This window comes from Ursus americanus, chromosome 32, assembly GCF_024610735.1.
Source record: "Ursus americanus isolate L20-20 chromosome 32, mUrsAme1.1.p, whole genome shotgun sequence".
Lineage (NCBI taxonomy): Eukaryota > Metazoa > Chordata > Mammalia > Carnivora > Ursidae > Ursus > Ursus americanus.
In genome coordinates, this window is record NC_142158.1 from 33709927 (window position 1) to 33730717 (window position 20791).

At 38.1% G+C, this 20791-nt stretch overlaps 1 protein-coding gene across 1 annotated transcript in view; it reads left to right on the top strand.

Annotated features, from left to right (window-relative positions):
- The window catches only part of DNAH8 (dynein axonemal heavy chain 8), a 377771-nt gene that overhangs the window by 116916 nt on the left and 240064 nt on the right, over window positions 1-20791 (top strand). Inside the window, exons 30-34 of the mRNA XM_045786311.2 lie at window positions 3313-3426; window positions 4733-4795; window positions 9743-9843; window positions 13518-13655; window positions 13821-14061. Coding sequence (XP_045642267.2) covers window positions 3313-3426; window positions 4733-4795; window positions 9743-9843; window positions 13518-13655; window positions 13821-14061 — 657 coding nt within the window. The remainder of the gene's footprint in view (window positions 1-3312; window positions 3427-4732; window positions 4796-9742; window positions 9844-13517; window positions 13656-13820; window positions 14062-20791) is intronic.

Consider the following 20791-nt stretch of genomic DNA (forward strand, 5'->3'; position numbering starts at 1 on the left):
AAAGTGATTGCCTAATCCAGGTCATGAAGATTTACTACTATGTTTTCTTATGTCAATTTTATAATTTTAGCCCTTATATTTAGATTTCTGATACATTTTGAGTTAATTTTTGTATGGTGTGAGTTAGGGGTCCAACTTCATGCAAAAAAAGCCTGTGAATATCCAGTTGTCTCAGCACCATTTGTTGAAAAGACTATCCTTTCACCAACGGACGGTCTTGGCACCCTTACTGAAAATTAATTGTCCATAAATGTGGGGAATTTTTTCTGGACTCTCAATTCTATTCTGTTGATTCATATGTCTATCCCTATGCCAGTAACCTACTGGCTTGATTATTATAACTTTGTGCTAAGTTTTTTTTTTTTTTTAAATCATGGTAAAATACACATGGCATTTGCCATCTTAACTATTTTTTTTTAAGATCTGTTTATTTTAGAGAGCGAGAGAGAGAGGGAGGGAGAGAGTGTGTTTCTATGTGTGAGCAGTGGGAAGGGGCAGAGGGAGAGAGAGACTTAAGCAGGGTTTAAGAGCATGGAGTCTGACACGGGGCTCCATCTCACAACCCTGAGATCACGACCTGAGCCCAAACCAAGAGTCAGATGGTTAACTGACTGTGCCACCCAGGCCCCTCTCATCTTAACTGTTTTTAAGTGTACAGTTCAATAGTGTTAAGTATATTCACATTGTTGTGCAACCAATCTCCAGAAGTTTTTCATCTTGCAAAACGAAACTCTGTATCCATTAAATAACAACTCCCCATTTCTCTTTCCTCAGTCCCTGACAACCACCATTCTGCTTTCTGCCTCTATAAATTTGACTACTTTTGGTACCTCATATAAGTAGGATCATACAATATTTGTCTTCTTGTGACTGGCTTATTTCAGTTAGCATAATGTCCTCAAGTTTCATCCATACTGTAGCAGGTGACAGAATTTCTTTCCTTTTCAAGACTGACTAATATTCCATGATATGTATGTGCCATATTTTGTTTTTTCATTCATTTATCAGTGGACACTTGGGGCACTTCCACCTTTTGGCTTTTGTGAATAATGCTGCTATGAACATGAAAGTGCAGATATCTCTTTGAGACCCCACTTTCAGTTCTTTTGAATATGTACCCAGGAATAGATTTGCTGTATCATATAGTATCATTTTTAACTTTTTGAGATCCACTATACTCTTTTCCATAGCAGCTGCACCATTTTACATTCCCACCAAGAGTGCAAAAAGGTTCCAATTTCTTCACATCTTGCCAACACTTTTTATTTTCTGTTTCATTGATAGTGGGCATCCTAATAGGTGAGGAAGTATGTTATTGTGGTTTTGATTTGCATTTCCCTTATGTTATATGATGTTGAGCATCTTTTTATATGCTTATAAAAAGCATTTGTATATTTTCTTTGGAAAAAAGTCTATTCAAGTCCTTTGCCTATTTTAAAATTGAGTTGTTTGTGGTTTTCGTTGTTGTTGTTGTTGTTGTTGAGTTATAGGTGTTCTTTATATATTTTGAATATCAATGCCACATCATATATATGATTTGCAAATATTTTCTCTTACCCCATAGGGTCCCTGTTCATTCTATTGATTGTATCTTGATAATTCCATTTACTTCTGTAAAGTCGGTGGTGATATTCCCTCTTTCATTCTTCATTTTAGGAATTTGAATCCTTTCTCCTTTATTCTTGGTTAGCCTAGGTAAAGGTTTGTCAATTCTCTTGATCTTTTCAAAGAGGAAATTTTTAGTTTGTTGATTTTCTCTATTGTTTTCCTATACTCTATATCATTTATCTGCGCTGTTATTTTTATTCTATCCTTCTGCTTGTTTTGGATTTAGTTTGTTCTTTGACTAGTTTGAAAAGGGTGGATGGTTAGGTTACTGATTTGAGACCTACTATCTTTTCATGCAGGCCTTTTTAGCTATAGATTTCCCTCTAAGCATTTTTGAAGTTGGTAAATATTTATTCAGTTAAACATTAAGAATGAACTCCAAGGGAGGGTCCAGATTCTTTAATTACAGTGAAAATTTTTATGAAATATTAATTAAACATTGGCTTAAAACTTTTTGTTTATAGAAAGATTTGTCACTGAGATTGAAGCAAGGCAGACTAACAAGGGCCCAGAGCTGAAATTGGGGTCATGACTTGTGATCCCAGCTCTGCCACCAGCCAATTGGGTGATCTTATGCAAGTTAATGACCTTCATTTCTCAATTTCCTCATGTGATCATTTAGGAATACATTAAGAATTGTTCTATACATGGTTATGAGGCTCCCTTGAAGTAATGTGTATAAAATGCTTTTTTCATGCTCGTGTTTATTTACATTCATGCTCAATATTGAATAATCACTTATTTTAAAAAACAATTGCTGGTTTCATCAGAAAAGTTCATCTTGGGAAGGAAATGGAGAACCCTCCGCTGAGATTTAGTGAAGCCCAACTTTCTGGTATTGTTCAGTGGAAAAGATTCAGTTGGGTTGTTCTACCTCTTTAACTATAATGATAAGCCTATTGGCCCATCCTTTACAATCACCATTAATCTGAAAGTAGTCTATCTTCCAACCTAGACAGATGCTATTGTCAAGAACAGTTAAGAGCAGGAGCCCTGGAGCCAAACAGCCAGGTTTTGAATGTTGACCTTGCCTCACGCTGATGCTGGGACCTTGGGGAGGTTCCTTAGTGTCTCTGCGCCTCAGTTTTCTCACCCGTAAAATGAGTATAGTATCAGCATTTACCACGCAGGGTTGTCCTGAGGATTAAATGAGTTAATATAAGTGAAAAGCCTGGTGGATAGTAAGTATGCATTAAGTGCTAACTATTACGATTGAAGGTTTAAGCAGAAGCTTTGAAGACTATTATGGAGGCATTCATTATTTTTTTTTTAAATACCCAGAATAATATCACTTTCTTTTAGGTGACTGTTCCAACCATGTGAACCTACTAGAGATTACTAATCCCAGACCTTCATCTGGCCCCAGAGACAGCATGTAATCCAGATTGGGCCTGTAGCAGTAACTGTTTCCCTGGTCACAGTGATGGCTTGAGCCAGATCAGCGAGAAAACTTTTTCCTAACTGCAGTTACAGAAGATGGCTTTGCCTCTTGGGGCATGAACTAGAATGATTGTTGTCTCCTTTTGGTGCATTTGGGTTGTTTATTTCCCTTTGTTCTTGTTTTTTTAAGCAAGATTGTAGAGACACCCTTGTTCATACTGGACATCTGCGGGATAACAAACTTGCTGGGACAGAATTAGAGTTTTCATTTAAATACATTTTCATTGAAATACATCTCACGTTGGGTATTCTTTTTTATTCTAGGTTTCTGTGCAAGATGAACTAGTTCAAGTGCAGCCGAAGTTTAAAAGTAGTCTTCTTGAGTCTGTGGAAGTTTTTCGTGAGGATGTAATGAACTTCGCAGAATCATATGAGATGGTAATCTCAGTGTTTGCATGCTGTGTGTTAAAATGTTCTGTGGCATGTTTTTATGAGATGAGAGTGATGAATCTTGAGAAATACACTGCGATTTGCCCATTGTATAGAAGAGGCTATATTTAATATTTGGAGCGATCAGGAAAAGAAAGGGGGATAGCTAATCCTTTACACTTATTTTATAGAGGAAGAAAGAAGATTCAGCTGTTAAAAGGAGCAACAACTTTTGAGATTGTGGAAGGAACAGAAGGTCTGGTCTTATGCTTTCTCTCTCAGGCCAGAATGCTCATAGTTGAAAATGTAATACAGTTGTTGGAAGGCTATAAGAAACTATAAAAACCTAAATAACAGGGTATTATGAAACTGATATTTTTTTCACTAACCCTTAGAGAACTAAAAGGGTCACTGAAAATAAATAATAAATGTCTTACCTGGTCAGTCCCACAGACTATTCAGCCTGGTAACATGGCTGATAATGTTCCTTCTCTTTGAAGTTAAACTCAGAAGTTGGGTGTATTCCCCTAACATATGCGACTTTCTTTTAGTGGTCACAATGGGTCTGGATTCACAAGACATGTTAAGCCCTTACTATTAATCATATAACACACTTTTTTTTACATGTACTTAACCTCTTTTAGTTGGATTTGTCAACGTTTTATGGCCCTATCATTCCATTATACTGGGAATCTGGTCTATTATTTAGCATATCCATAGTATTCGGGATTGGGCAGACCATCTGGGGTCCTTTTTGCAACTGTGTTCTGGATGATGGCCACCAGAGACTGCATTTTGCTTCATCCAAGTATTCAACCTACGTGCTCCTCTATTTCCATATCGGGCTGAGCAATCAGTGAAAGGAGGCCACTTTCAGAACCCCGTATCAGTTATTCTAACGCACGAGCACAGCATCATTGTTTATAATCACAAGTGAAATGAAACAGAGCTGCAGTGGTACAGGCTTCCTACAGGATGTAATATTGGCACATTTTTTATTAGCGATGTCATGGTCCTTTAAAAATGAATGGAGTGATGCAAATGTTCTAAAATCGATTGTGGTCATGGTCACACAACTCTGTGAATATACTAAAAGCCATTAAATTGTCCATTCTAAATGAAAGATTGTATAATATGTGGATGATATCTCAGTAAAGCTGCTACAGAAACTAAATGAAAGCTTCATATATGGAACATGATTAGACCATTTCAATGAAAAATAATGTTTATTTAAAAGAAAATAATACATAAACTCAAGAAATTGATAAACACATGTGATTAAGAATTTAAATGGAGATTATATTATTCATTACAGGAAGGACCGATGGTTCCAAATATTCCACCCCAAGAAGCTAGTAACAGGCTACAGATTTTTCAGGTAAAACTTCCTTTTTTGTATGTCGATAATGTGTTGTTATTTTTTAAAGTAATTTTAGTGAAAATTAATGTGTTCTATCTTACAGTGGAAAAGTTAGTGTTTAAAGTGCACATAGATTTTAATTGTATTCTAATCTGCTAAATGATGTGATTGATTCCTTTTCTTGTATCCCTTTGTGTTCTTCTCCACAGAATTTCTCCCTGTATTTTTAGAGAATAAGACTTCAGTTTTGAACTTAAGTGTATACCTTATTTTGGTTCCAAGCATTTCATTTGTATATAAATGATAAAAATTCATAGAATAATAAAATTTATTAAAATAAGATTTAAAATATTGACAAATGGTTTCCCTATCTTCCCTCTGTATCCATTCCTTTTGTATCCATGACTTCAAACTTCCCAACATATTTGCCTTACCCTGGACTATACAATACTCCTTGGATTCACCATCTTTTTCTATGCTCAGATTGCTGAGCACATCCAGAGAAAAATCACCTCCATTTGGGTTACTGTTTTGCAGCTTCATGGAACACTGTGTAAGCCAGCCCCTAGGAGGATCACACAGTTCTGTTGGTTCTGTCCTCTATCCTGGTTTTCTGTAGTGGCTGTACTATATGTTCACGTTCTCTTTATGGTCCCTATCCCACATGCATCTGTAGTCATTAAAAAGTATTTGTCAGATGCCTGCTGTGTGTTTTGGTCAACAGAAAAAATGGTTAAGGAAAGGTTCTTACCTCTAAGCTGCTAAAATCTTGTAGGGAGACAGAGAGCTGGGTAGATAGTAATTGCAAAACTGTGTGGGGGACACTACGATCTAGGTGTGAGAACTAGTGTTAAGGAAACAGACGTAGGGAGCTACCAACCAAAATAGGAGCTGGGGGCAGCCAGAGAAGGCTTCCTGGAAGAGGAGCCGGTTAAGTTGCATCTTGAAGGACTATTTAGAGTTAAACAGGGGAAGAAGGAAGAAAAACTAATTAGACAGAATTTGCACCTCCTACAAAGACCCAGAAATGAGGAGATAAGCAGGGTGATTTAGGGAGATGAAGGAGTGAAATGTGGGGTGCAGTAGGCAGAGAGGATAGGGATGAGGGATGGGACAGCTGAGTGGGAGGAAATCACTAATGAGAGGACGTTATAGGCTCTGATAAGGAGCTCATAGCCTGTCCTGGGGGCTGGAGGGCTCTAAGCAAGGAGTGATATGTTCAGATTTGAATTTTTAAAACAGTTGTATGTTTAAAAAGATTTCTCTGGCGTTAGTCTGGAGAATGCTTCGGAGGGAGGATGGTCAGACAGATGGCAGCTTCAGTCATGTAAGCAAGAAATTGTAAAGATTGGGACCAACCAAATGCACTTGCAATGAAGAAAGCTGGGTGGATCGTGAGTTTATTAACAAGACCAACTTCATAGGCCTGGAGCCTGGGCTGAGGGGAAGAGAGGGAGGTTTCCAGCTTGGGAAAACAGAAGAAGGTAGAGTCATTTACTGAAGTATGAGTGTGGGAGGAGTAATTTTGAGATTAGTGTGAACAGATGACCTTGCCTCCAAATTTACAGAGATGATTTAGGGTGCTATAAATTTCAGAGAGATGTGCTCCCCTTCCTGTCCCTGGGGGCTCTTGACTCTCCCTTGTCCCTTCTTAACCTGACCCTTTTCTCTCCTTTACTCTTAACCTCTTCCTCTTCACTAAATCTTCCCAATCACTATTTTAGAAGCTGTGTGTCTTTCCTTTTTAAAATAACAATAAGAAACACATCTCTCTGTTCTGCTCCCCTTTCTAGATGTCACTTTTTTCTTCACCTGGCCCCCGTTTCTGCCTGCCTTTATACTCAGATGGCTTCCAGGGTCGAGTCACCAGGAGTCACAGAGTTGTTGTCCAAAACCCAGTGTTTTCTTCTTTGCTAGGAATACCACGTTTTGCAGCAAATCAAGCCATATGAAGGCTTTCTGTAGCTCGGGACTTAGTTTTGCAACATTCTGGATGGGTATTTTCTAAATATCCCTTTACCTATGTCAGAGATGACTTCCTACCACTTTACCATTGGGGTTTTCACCTCAAAGCAAATAAACAGAAGAGTGGAGTCAGTAATCTTGTTCTTGTTGCTTTATGTGCAGGTTCCATAGATGGTTCAGGCTGGTCCCATGCATGCTTTTCTCAAAAAGATTCAGTCAAGTTGAATGGGATCTCTCCAGTTGCAGGTTCTCCTGAGAGAGGTAGTTCAGGCTTTTTCCATCAGAACCAAGTGGAATTTCTCATATGGTATCTAACATTCAAGCATCTCCCTTGATTTGAGTGATTTATATAGGAAATCCAGACCCAGGGGCACCTGGGTGGCTCAGTCGGTTAAGTGTCTACCTTTGGCTCAGGTCATGATCCCAGGGTCCTGGGATCGAGTCCTGGATCGGGCTCCTTGCTCAGGGAATCCTGCTTCTCCCTTTCCTTCCCTCCCCGCTCATGTGCTCTCTCTCTCGCTCTCTCTCAAATAAATAAAATCTTAAGAAAGAAAAAAGAAAATCCAGACCCAGATAAGAAAAGTGTTCCTCTGGGATCACTGGAGCAAGCGGAAATTGCAGCTACACCCTAGAGGAATAATCTTGTGCCAAGTAAGGAAATCAGCTGTCACAGAGCCCACTATCTGTACTGCCTGGCTCCAGGGCTGGGATAGGTCTAGCCCAGTAACTCTGGTGGATTTCTATAAGGTAGGTTGTCTGTGCCAGCAAGGGTTTTCGTGGGAGGCAGCAGGCACAGGTCTTTCTCTTTAATGTGATGTCCTCAGACAAAAAGTCTAGTCCCTTGTCATTATTGAAGGTCTTTTGTCCTCAGGACAATAGTGGTCACTCTTGGTCACTTTAGGCTGGACTCTGGAGGAGGCTTTGAGCCTTTGCTACCTGAAGTCCCCAGAATCCCAGGGAAAGGCCTGCCTCTCTGGAGGAGCCAAGACCAAGACTGATCTGCTCACCTGGTGGCTATCAGCTGAGCCAAGCAGAACCCCTCAGCAATAAAAACAAGATGAAGAATGAAAAGGGATAGTAATGTTGGATGGTGATAAGTGCCAAGGGAAAAAATAAAGCAGAGAAGGGGCATAACGTGCTGGGCTGCGTGTTTGTAAAGTGGCAGTGAACTTTAAAATTGCATCTCCAGAGAAGGCGGGCTTGAAAAGCTGACATTTGAGTAGAGACCTAGAGAAATGGGGGAACGAGCCAGGCAGGTATCTGGAAGAGCAGCTTTCCAGGCCTGAGGAAGAGCAAGTGCAAAGGCCGTGAGTGAGAGCAGATAGGACATCATCTTACTTGCATTTTCAGGGGATCACCCTGGCTACGGTGTCGAGAGGAGATTATTGACAGTCAGGGATGGAAGCAGAGAGAGTAGTTAGGAGGTTATTGCAATAATCCAGGAGAGGGTGACAGGAACTTGGACCAGACTGGTGGCATTGGAGTTGCTGAGAAGTGGTTGGAGCCCGGGTATATTTCGAAGGTGGATGCACCGCCTTGTCTTTCCCTCTGGAGTTACCAATTTGTTGGTGAGCGTCTGGGACTTTAATGTGCTAACCCTTTTACTGGGGGTGTGGCCACTTCATAGAAAAGACCTCGTAGGGCCCATCTCTCGGCGGCTTGTTCCTTCTGATCTGCCCATGCTTGGGGTGCATGTTAAGCAGCCTGTTCTCCATGCATCTGGCTGGGTACGGGACCCAGCTCTCCTTAAAAGTAGATGCCCCTTCACCCTCCCAACTCCCCAGAAAAGCAGATGCTAAGATCTAGATCATGTAAAGAAGCAGGAGTGTCACTTTGGGCCTCAGGATGCAGTGTGGTTCTCTGATACAACTTTACTCTGATTTCCAGAGTTACTGGGCACTGGGTTGGCCTGCAGACAAAGCCGACATTTTGTTCCCCATTTGGCTGCTGCTGTGGGTCTTTTTATATTTTCTGCAGCCTGTATGGGAAAGAGGGTGAGTGACTGGCATCCATCAATAGTCCTCACCACATAAACAAGATTTTAAATGTCATTATTTTAAAGTATGCTAACTTGAACGTTTTTGTTTCTCCTTTTCTAGTGTTTGCATGGTTCCATGGCTACTTTAGTCAGTAAATTTATTGAGTAACCACTATACTAACCACCAAGGAATATAAAAAGTGCACAATATGGCTCTTACTTTCTAGGAAGGAAGAGTTCTTTGGAGTTCCTCTGGGGTCTTCACACCTTCCTGATTTGGCTCCTGTAAAATAAGCTAATGTTAGCTGTGAGATCTGATTCACTGGCTCAGTATGGGGAGGTCTGATGCCACACATTCTCCAGGGCTGGAAATTCCCGCTCCTTATCGATATGTTACACCCTTACTTAGAGCCACACGTACCTTGTCACAGGTGGATTATTTCTATTTGCTTTTGTGCTTTAAACACGCTCCATACTAAGCATTCTAAATATGGGAGATTCCACTTCAAGTTCCAAGGGCATGGGCATTAACTTCGCTGATTCAGATTGTTAGAATTCTCCCAAATGGGGTTAAAATGGAATCCTTCATTTTATAGACTCTTTATTGCTTGGAGGGAAAACAGGGTTGAAAGGATTCTACTCACTCATTTGAACCCTGTAGAACAGATGACAACTCTAAATTAGTAAAAAAGCCTGAATTATAGATTTTTTAAAATGCAGTTTTATTACTTTCAGACATATTTATGGGAACTTGAAGTATAGGTCTTCTGGGGACCATATAATTTATTAAAGAAAAAATTTTATGTAAAATGAATACTTTTAGAGTGCTTGAAAGTTAATTTTCCTAAGTGTTCAACTCTTCTTCTGATAGCTAGGTATCAGTATAAATTTCTTCACAAATTTTGTTTCATAGATATTATCAAATAAACCCCAATGTAGCTTTTATTCCAATTATAATAAATTCTACTTTAATGGGGCCTGAATTAATTATATTTTACTACAATTTAAAAATCTTTTTATAGGCTAATTTTGATGATCTGTGGAGGAAGTTTGTCACATATTCATCTGGTGAACAACTTTTTGGATTGCCTGTGACTGATTATGAGGTTTTACACAAAACTAGGTAAGTGTGGAAATTGGGCAAGTGTTGCATGCAAACAATGAAATACTGTCCGTTAGAAGAATCCTGTCATCGTTAAATCCTTTATTGTGCAGAGAAGAGCCTCCCTTGGAATAGTCCTAAATATTTCCCTTGTTCCTGGCTGTTGCTGACCCGCTGGACCCATGGTCGTCACATATAAAAGAAATATTCTTGGGGCACGGAAAGCACATTGCAAAACTTCTGGCGGTTGTGACCTAGATTTAGCCTGTGCTTTATTGTGTTCTCTTCACTATTTTTGAATAGTGTCAATTATTGTGCAGAAGCACTGCAAATAAAATATATTTTTTATTTAGAGGAATAGCCATCCTTGGCTTTCGAACCCTTCTTACTGCCTTTATGCTAAGTGCTCTTCTCTGTTGGGTAGACATAGAAATTCATCAGGATTGAAGGCCAAGGAACTTCATTGATTTTAAACAATAAGTAGGTCTAGGATTTAGGCAACTATATTTTAATGGAATTTTATGTAACTTTCCTTAAGGTCAAAATTAAAACAGTGGTTTTTGCTTATTAGGATCATGGCTTTAAAAAAGAACTTTATGTTGACTTCTTTCAAAGTCATAACACGTCTTTGCAAAATAGGCAAGAAATTGTCCTACCATAAATTAATGCTTCAGCCTACTTTAGGGTACATGGTTCACCAAGCTTAACCCGATGACCAGTTGGGTTAGAACTGCAGGTGTCTGTTCCTTGCCCTGATTTGCTGAAATAAAATCTCAGGGATTGGGTCTTGCATTTTTATAAATTCTCTAGTTAACTCTTTTGCATGTTCAGTCTGACACTCAGTGTTTTATTTGAGCCCTCAGTGTTCCAGGAAAAACAATCATCCTCATTTACTATCTGGACCAATGGACTTTTTAATTTTTTAATATTTTTAAGTATTTTATGATTAATTTGCATAAGTAAGAATAAGGAAATGGGAAAAGCACTTTCATTAGAAAATGAATAAGAATTTAAGCAGAGAAAACCCAAGCTTTTACTCCATAACAGCCTGGTTTGAAGATACATACACGAAATGGAGACTGACTCCAGAATGCAACCGGAGCCCAACCAACGTGACTTGGCTCCTTGGTGAGTCAGAAACTGCACCAGGTTGAATTTTTGCACAAAGAAAACTTGATTTGCTGCAAATAAAGAGATCATTAGGAATGGCTTCCAAAGCCATGGCTCCCCAAGAACGGGTGAATAAGTTCCTCTCGTTTAGGGTTAGGATGCATATTTAGATAGGGAAGCCTTGTCATCCTATGTAGAGGCAGGCATAATAAGGTCACACATGGGCCTTAAGGAAACATGCCTAATTATACATTGTATGTTATGCAAATGAGGCTGTGCTCTTCCTCGGGCTGAGTTTTAGTATTATAATGAGGTAAAGATGATTGTAGGGCATTCCAGAGGTCCCTCCCTGGCCCATCTGCGAGGCGCCAGTCAGAGGTTTAGCTCAGAAAGTCTGGGTGGTCAGGTCAGGTGGGAGATCTTGTCAGTCAGGGCAGTTGCCGTTACCTGAGGGGTGGTTTCGGGTTTGCTTTGCCTGAGTTAAGAGGTAAGCCAGAAAGAAGAGCTTAAGGAAAATGTAAGAGAAAGATGAGTGAGTAGAAGCAGGTGGGTGGTAAAGGTCAGGTCCCGGGTCTCACTGGTGACACAACCAACTGCTCATCCACCGTCATGCATGAACCTGGACCATACCTATTCTGTCAACACTGATTTCCAGTTTCAAATCCATCTCCAACAGCTTCTAGCTTATATTACTTCTGATTTTTCTTCCACTTGCATTGTTAAAACCCAAAACTGTTGAAAACTTGGACACTCATAATTTTGTTGAAGAGAGGATCACCATCTCTCTTGCATTATAAATGACAAAATCTTTACTTGTAGATTTGAATCATCAAGTCAATGAATTTTTTCGTTTCTGCATCATCTGTCTCCTTTGAGTACATATCTGCTTTCAACATCTGTCTACTTAGGGCAAGTTCTAAGTAAAACTTAAGCAAACATCACAGATAATGAAAGAACAATCATTTATCTTTTTCACAAAATGGGATGGTTTAGGTTCTTGTAAACCACTGCATGATGAAGCCCTTGCCTCTATTGAAATATATTGTTCACTATAAATGACCGATCTGAGTCAAATTCATCTAGGTAATAGTCATCTAAAGACCCACAGTCTGAGATCTCACTACATAATTAGTTTCACTATCACAGTTAGAGTCTAGAGGGCTGCTCTGTGTCTCTTTTCTCTTTAATACTTGGGGAGCACCTTTCTTTATCAGTTGTCTTCTCTTTGCTGTTTTAGGTTTAAAAAATGAACAATTCTGAATCCTTAACTGTATTAAGTGAAAACTACCCAAAAATCAAAGAACACAAAGATGGTTGGTGTCTGTCCAGAGTTCTTTTTTGATACTTTCTTAAAAGATGATGCAATGAGGGGCGCCTGAGTGGCTCAATCGGTTGAGCATCTGACTCTTGGTTTAGCTTCACATCATGATCTTGGGGTCATGGGATTGGCCCCACATCGGGCTTGTGCTCAGCGTGGAGTCTGCTTGGGATTCTGTCTCTCCCTCTCACTCTGACCCTGCCCACTCTCTCTCTCTCTTTCTCTCTCAAAATAAATAAGTAAATTAAAAACAACAACAACAACAACAGATGATGCAATGCTTTGGGTATAACAATATGAAACCTGAAGGATGATTGTTGTCCCTTCCTTATGGGAGATCTCGTCATTCTTTTTGTGTTATTTTAGTCATTTTTAGCATTATTGGGAATACTCTGTGATTAATAATGAAATAATTCCTAAGATGATGAACAGCAAAATGTAGCAAGAATTGGAAAAACAAGATAACCAAGATTCCAGAATGTGTTTTAGATTTATAAAAGGGCCCAGTGTACCCTTTTGATAATTGCAAGGTAGAATGAGCTTTATTTCATTAAAAACATAAGCAAACCTTTTCTTTGGTCTTCAGATTATTTACAATAAATAATAAAAGTTGTGAATATCAATCCTTACAAATAGTTAGAACCACTCAAGAAAAAACCCTCAAAAACTAGAATTGGGTCTAGGGGACACTCATGATCTGCTAAGGATTGAGGAATTATTGGGAGCATCTACACACTCTGTTGAGGGGTCAATTTTTGAGGTTTTACACAATAAAGAACTTTTTCTTTACCTGGATCTATAATTCCTCCTCTTATTCTTGTTATGTATTATAATTCCATTTGGGTAAATGAGGGAAAGCTTTTGGTAGGAAAGTGATGTTTAAGTCACTTTCCTAAAGGCAGATGTTCTCATAAAAACCAGCTTGCATTTGAAAGAAAAACAATCAAACCCTTAGCCTGAGCTTTGATCTTATCAAGTTCTGGTCACATTATTTGCAATAATTGGAACCATAATAATAATCAAATAATTTGTTACTGTCAAGTCATAGTATGACTTGGAATATCTGAGAGCTGTAAACTTGACCTAATTGATAGAGCTTTAATAACATTTTGTTTGGAAACCGACAGGGTTGTTTGCATGTTGGTGTCTGTAAGACATCACACACGTCATGTATGAAATTCTTGATTGGATGAATTCTGCATATCCAATAATGACATTTATTTTTAAGATATACATTATGTAATGACTTAATTATTTGGTTTCCCAGAAAAGAGCTCAACTTGCTGCAGAAGCTGTATGGACTGTATGATACTGTAATGAACAATATTAGTGGTTATTATGAAATACTTTGGGGAGATGTAGACATTGAAAAAATTAATGCAGAACTGCAGGAATTTCAGAACAGGTGAGTTTGAATTGAATTAAGCTTACCTTTTTATAGTGCCTATCTTCATAGGAGTTTGTAGGTATTTTACAAATGAGATTATCCTCTGACATGTTGCTGTATATATATATATAAAACACATTCTTCAAAGAAATGTGTAGTGAAATAATTTTTTTTTTCTCAAAGATGTCGTAAACTCCCAAAAGGGCTTAAAGATTGGCAAGCTTTTTTGGATCTGAAAAAAAGAATTGATGATTTCAGTGAGTCATGTCCTCTGCTGGAAATGATGACCAATAAGGCAATGAAACAGAGACACTGGGACCGAATCTCTGAATTAACTGGAACCCCATTTGATGTGGAATCTGATTCTTTTTGTCTTAGAAATATTATGGAAGCACCACTACTTAAAAATAAGGATGACATTGAGGTACATAAGCTTATAAGATCTTATCACTGGTTCATTAAAGAACATCCCCTTTTACTTTTTTGAAAATTATACAAACGGACATCTTATTTAAGGGTGTACTAATGGCCCTACGTAATGTACACTCAAAATCTGGGATGATCCTGAACATCCTTTGGTTTTGCAAAATAATAGAGTAACTCGAGATAAGGTGATTGATTATTTGAAATATGTTAGTTTGAGACGTCCTCAATCTATCGTCCTTGTCCCTTAACTAACTCCCACTTTTAAAAAATCTATTTATTTCTATATTGCATGCCTGGTGAATTCCTTAGAACATTTTCCAAATTTCTAATTCTGTGCTTTTTCTTATTAGTCTACTACATATTTAAAATTATTTTTCCTTTCCAAGATTTTTAATTGGTTCTTTTTCTTTTTGTGTGTGTGCTTACTGTTTGCATGTTATCTCTTTTTTTATTATTGAGATATAATTTTTATGATTATATAGCTTTATATTACTGGTCTGTAAACATATTAGTTTATGTTTGCATCATAATGACTCAATACATGTATATATTACAAAGTGACCGTCATAATATGTTTAGTTAACACCCACACATAGTTAATTTTTTTTCTTGTGATGAGAAGTTTTATCTTAACAACTTCCAAATATGCAATACGGTATTATTAACTATAGTCACCATGTTGTACATTATATCCCAGGACTTATTTGTGTTATAACTGGAAGTCTGTACCTTTTGACCCCCTACACCCACTTCATTCACCCCACAACCCTCCATTTCTGGCCACTGCCAGTCTGTTCTCAGAATCTATGTTCTGGTTTCTTTCTTTTTGAATAAGTGTTTTCATTTTCTTTGAATAAATACCAAGAAATAGTATTGCTGGATTATATGTAGCTCTGTTTTTTTCCTAAAGATGTTATTTATTTGTTTGAAGAGAGAGAGAGAAAACATTAGTGGGGGGAAGGGCAGAGGGAGAAGGACAAGCCCCACTCAGTGGGGAGCCCAATGTGGGGCTCGATCCCAGGACCCTGAGATCATGACCTGAGCCAAAGTCAGATGCTTAACTGACTGAGCTTCCGAGGTGCCCCTGTAGCTCTATTTTTAATTTTTTGTGGAATCTCCACACTGTTTTCTATAGTGGCTACACCAATTTACATTCCCACCAACAATGTGCAGGGTTCCCTTTTCTCCACATCCTCTGCATGTGGTTGTCCAGTTTTCCCAACACAATTTATTGAAGAGATTGCCCTTTCTCCATTGTATATTCCTGGCTCCTTTGTCATAAATTAATTGACCATATGCGTGTGGGTTTATTCCTGGGCTCTGTATTGTGTTCTGTTGTTCTTTGTGTCTGTTTTTATGCCAATACCATACTGTTTTGATCACTGTAACTTTGTTATATAGTTTGAAATCAGGAAGCATTCTGCCTCCAGGTTTGTTTTTCTTTCTCAAGATGGCTTTGGCTATTTGGGGTCTTTTATGGTTCCATACAAATTTTAGGATTTTTTTTCTGTATCTGTAAAAAAATGACATTGGAATTTTGATAGAGATTGCATTTAATCTGCAGTTAGCTTTGGATCATGTGGACATTTTAACAATATCAATTCTTTCTATCCATGAGCGTGAGATATTTTTCCATTAATTCGTGTCTTTTTCAGCTTCTTGCATCAATTTCTTTTTTTCAGTGTACAGGTCCTACACTTCCTTGTTAAATTTATTCCTAGGTATTTTTTAAAATATAATTATAAATGGAACTGTTTTCTTAATTTTTTTAGGATAATTCATTATTAATGTACAGAAATGCAACAGATTTTTGCATATTGATTTTTTTTATGCAACTTAATTCATTTATTCTAACAGTTTTTGGTAGGCATCTTTAGAGTTTTCTGTATATAATACCATGTCATCTGTGAATAATGACGGTTTTACCTTACTTCTTTCTTCCTGATTCAGATGATTTTCATTTCTTTCTTGCCTAATTGCTCTGGCTAGGATTTTCAATATTATGTGGAATAAAACTGGTGAGAGTAGGCATCCTTGTCTTGCTCCTGATCTAAAAGCATTGAGTGTGATGTTAGCTGTGGATTTTTCATATATGGCCTTTATTATGTTGAGGTATGTTCTTTTCTGTACCTTTGTTGAGTGGTTATATTGTTTACAAATGTTGAATTTTGTCATTTGAGGTGATCATGTGATTTTTATCCTTCTTTGCATTAATGTGGTATATCACATTGATTGATCTGTGGATACTGAAACCGTCCTTGTATCCCTGGAATAAATTCCAAATAAATTCCAAGGTTATGGTGTGTGATCCTTTTAATGTATTGTTGAATTCAGTTTGCTAATATTTTATTGAGGATTTTTGCATCTATGTTCATCAGGGATATTGGCCTGTACTTCTCTTTTCTTGTGGTGTCTTTGTCTGGTTTTAGTATCAGGGTACTGCTGGCTTTATAAAAAGATTTTGTAAGTGTTCCCTCCCCTCAAGCGTTTGAGAAAATTGGTATCAATTCTTTAAATGTTTGATAGAATTCACCAGCCATCTGGTCCTGGACTTTTTTTGTTGGAATTTTTTTGATTACTGACTCAATATTCTTACTAGTAATCAGTCTGTTCAGATTTTCTATTTCTTTATAATCCAGTCTTGGTAGGTGGTATGTTTCTAGGGACTTACCATTTCTTCTGGGTTGTCCAATTCTTGTGCATGTAATTGCTCATAGTGGTCTCTCATGGCCCGTTCTATTTCTCTGGCATTGGTTAATGTCTTCTTTTCATTTCTGATTTTATTTGAGTCCTCTCTTTTTTCTCGTTTGGTCCATCTAAAGTTTTATCTATTTCATCTTATTTTCAAATACCAGGTGTTAGTTTCTTTGATCTTTTCTATTGTCTTTTTAGTTTATACTTCACTTATTTCTGATCTTTGTTATTTCCTTCCTTCTACTAACTGTGGGTTTTGTTTCTTCTTTTTCTGAATTCTTTTAAATATAAATCTAGATTGTTTATTTGAGATCTCTCTTCTTTCTTAATGTAAGCATTTATCCTTTTGAACTTCCTTATTAGAACTGCTTTCACTGCATCCCATAAGTCTTGGTACGTTGTATTTCCATTTTCATTTGTCTCAAGGAATTATTTCTCTTTTGATTTCTTCTTTGAGCCATTAGTTCTTCAGTAGCACATTATTTAATCTCCACACGTTGGTGAATTTTCCAGTTTTCTTCTTGTAATTGATTTCTAGTTTCATACCATTGTCATTGGAAAAGATGCTTGACATGGTTTCAGTTTTCTTAAATTCATTGGGACTTATTTTGTGGCCTAACATGTGATCTGTCCTGGAGAATGTTCCATGTGCACTTAAGAGGAATGTGTATTCTGTTGCTTTTATATGAAATGTTCTACATATGTCTAAGTTCATCTCATCTAATGTGTCATTTAAGGCCACTGTTTTCTTACTGACCATCTGTCTGAATGATCTATCTATTGGTGAAAGTAGGGTATTAAGGTCCCCTACTACTATTGTATTGCTGTCAATTTCTTCTTTTCAGTCTGTTAGTATTTGCTTTATATATTTGGGTGCTCCTATGTTGGGTGCATAAATATTTATGAAATTATATCCTCTTGTTAGTTTGACCCCTTTATCATTATCTAATGATAATGTCTGTTATTAAAGTTTTTGTCTTAATTTTGTCTTATATAATTATAAATACCCCAGCTTTGTTTTGGTTTCCATTTGCATGGTATATCTTTTTCCATTTCTTCATTTTCAGTCTGTGTGTTCCTACATCTGAACTGAGTCTCTTGTAGGTAGCATATAGATGGGTATTGTTTTTGGTTTTTTTTAATCCATTCAGTTACTCTTTTTTTTTTTTTTTTAGAATTTAGCCCATTTACATATAAAGGAATGATTAATAAGTATGTACCTATTGTCATTTTGTTAATCATTTTCTGGCTCTCTTGTAATTACTTTGTTCCTGTCTTGCTCTTCTTTTGTTATTTGATTATTTTCTGTAGTGGTGTGCTTTATCTTTTGTGTATCTGCTGTAGGTTTTCGCTTTGTGGTACCATGAGGCTTATATATAACAATATATTTATAACAGCCTATTTTAAGTTGATAACTGAAGTTTGAATGCACTCTAAAGCTCTGCATTTTTACTTCTCCCTACCACATTTTGTTTTTGATGTCACAGTCTAAATCTTTTTATCTTTGTATCCATTGACATATATTGTAGTTATAGGTAGTTTTATTACATTTGTCTTTTAACCTTCATAGTGGCTTTTTAAGTAATTAACTTACCACCTTTACAACATTAGATTATTCTGAATTTTACTGTATATTTACTTTTACCAGTGAGATCTACACTTTCATATATTTCCTGTTACTAATTAACACTGTTTCATTTTAGCCTAAAGAAGTCCCTTTAACATTTCTTGTAATGCTTGTCTAGTGGTGATGAACTCCTTTAGTTTTGGCTTATCTGGAAAACTCTTTATCTTTCCTTTGATTCTGAAGGACAACTTTTCCAGGTAGGGTATTCATGATCTTTTTTTTTCCCCTTTCATCACTTTGAATAATATATTGTGCTCCTCTCTTGTGGCCTGCAAAGTTTCTGCTGAAAAATCTGCTGTTAGTCTTGTGGGCATAACAAGTTGGTTTTCTCTTGATACTTTTATGGTTTTCTCTTTGTTTTTAACCTTTGACACTTTAATTATAGTGTCTTGGTGTGAGTCTCTCTCTTGGGTTCATCTATTTTGAAAGTCTCTGGGCTTCCTAGATCTGGATGTCTGTTTCTTCCCCCAGTTTAGGGAAGTTTTCAGCCATTATTTCTTCAAATAAGTTTTCTGCCCTCTTCTCTTTCTGGGACTTCTATAACACGAATGTTGGCCTACATGTTCTGGAAGTCCCTTAAGTTGTTTTCACATTTTTCATTCTTTTTTTCTTTTTGCTCTGGTTGGGTAAGGTCTGCTGCCCTGTCTTCAAGTTCATGATCCTTTCTTGTGCTTTACCTAGTCTGCTATTTAACCCCTTTATTGCGCTTTTCAGTTCTGTGATTGTATTCTTCAGCTCCATGACTTCTATTTGGTACTTTTAAATATTTTCTTTCTCATTGTTGAAATTCTCCCTTTGTTCATGCATTGTTCTCCTGAACCTGGTGGGTTTTTTTATGACCATTATTTTGAGTTCTTCTCTGGCAAATCACTCATCTCTGTTTCATTAAAGTCTTTTTCTGAGGTTGTAACTTGTTTTATTTAGACCATATTCCTGTTTCTTCATTTTACTTTCCTCCCTGTGTTAGTGTTTATGCATTATATAAAACAGCAACCTCTCCCAGTCATGAAGGAGTGGCCTTGTATAGGAGATGAAGCTTGTCCTTCAAGCCTGCCCTAGCTCTTGGTTGTCTCTCTCTCTCTCTTTTTTTTTTTTTTAAGATTTTATTTATTTATTTGACAGAGATAGAGACAGCCAGTGAGAGAGGGAACACAAGCAGGGGAGTGGGAGAGGAAGAAGCAGGCTCATAGCGGAGGAGCCTGATGTGGGGCTCATAGACAGATCCCCAGAACGCCGGGATCACGCCCTGAGCCGAAGGCAGACACTTAACCGCTGTGCCACCCAGGCACCCCAGCTCTTGGTTGTCTCTTAAACCTTTGTGTTTGTCCCAATAGTCTACTTTATCTTTAGGTGCTCCCACTAACTGAAGATGTAACAAGACCTGTCAGGCCCCAAAGTGGAGGATCTCAGTCAGTACCTGGATTTAGGCTGATTGGAAGCTATATCCTTAGGCAGCAACTTTTAAAGTATACAATACGGGGCACATGGGTGGCTCAGTTGGTTAAGCGACTGCCTTTGGCTCAGGTCATGATCCTGGAGTCCCAGGATTGAGCCCTGCATCAGGCTCTCTGCTTCGTGGGGAGTCTGCTTCCCCCCGACCCTCCCTCTCTCGTGCTCTCTCTCTCAAATAAATAAAATATTTAAAAAAATGAAGTATGCAATATGCCTCTTTTAAGGGAACAATAGGAGATGGGCATTTATGTCTGTTCTCTTTGCACTGAACCCTGGAATGATAGCCAGTTAAGAACTTTCTTTGTTTGCTACTGTTCTATTGAGCCCATGAACACAAGCCCCACTGGTCACCAGAGTCATGCTATCAAGGGATGTGCCTTTTGGGTGACCGCCACAAATGCTGGGGTGCCAGTTGTTTACATGAGCTCCTTTGTTGGAGATGCCAGCATTTGGGAGCACGGCATGAGTCTGAAGATAGCAGTCACCCATCAAAGTCTCTGGAGAGGATTACAGTTGACCCTTGGATGTATGTTTAATTAGAAGCCTGCTTCTCAGGCCAGAGCTGTGAAGATAAAGCAACAGGCCTCTTTCACAGTAAGAAACCAGGCATTTCAGTCTGATGTCTCAGCCCTGGGGGTAGGTAGCTCATTAAGAACTCCCCCCCCCCATTTATTATAGTCCTGTGGCAAACCTCATTTACCATCAGAATCAGGTGATCAAGAGATGTCTCCTGGGTGGCAGCTACCAAAAACCAGAGCGCCAGACATGTGCATAAGGTACTTTCTGGGAGATATCGGTGACCTGGAGTGAGGCAGAGGGACAGTGCAACAGTGGTGCCCACCAGCCTCTGTCTTCAGAGAGTATTTCAGTAGGCCCCTAGTTGTGTGTTAAATTAGATACCTGCCCCTCAGGCAGAAGCTCTAAGATAAGCAAATAGGCCTTTTTCACAGAGAGG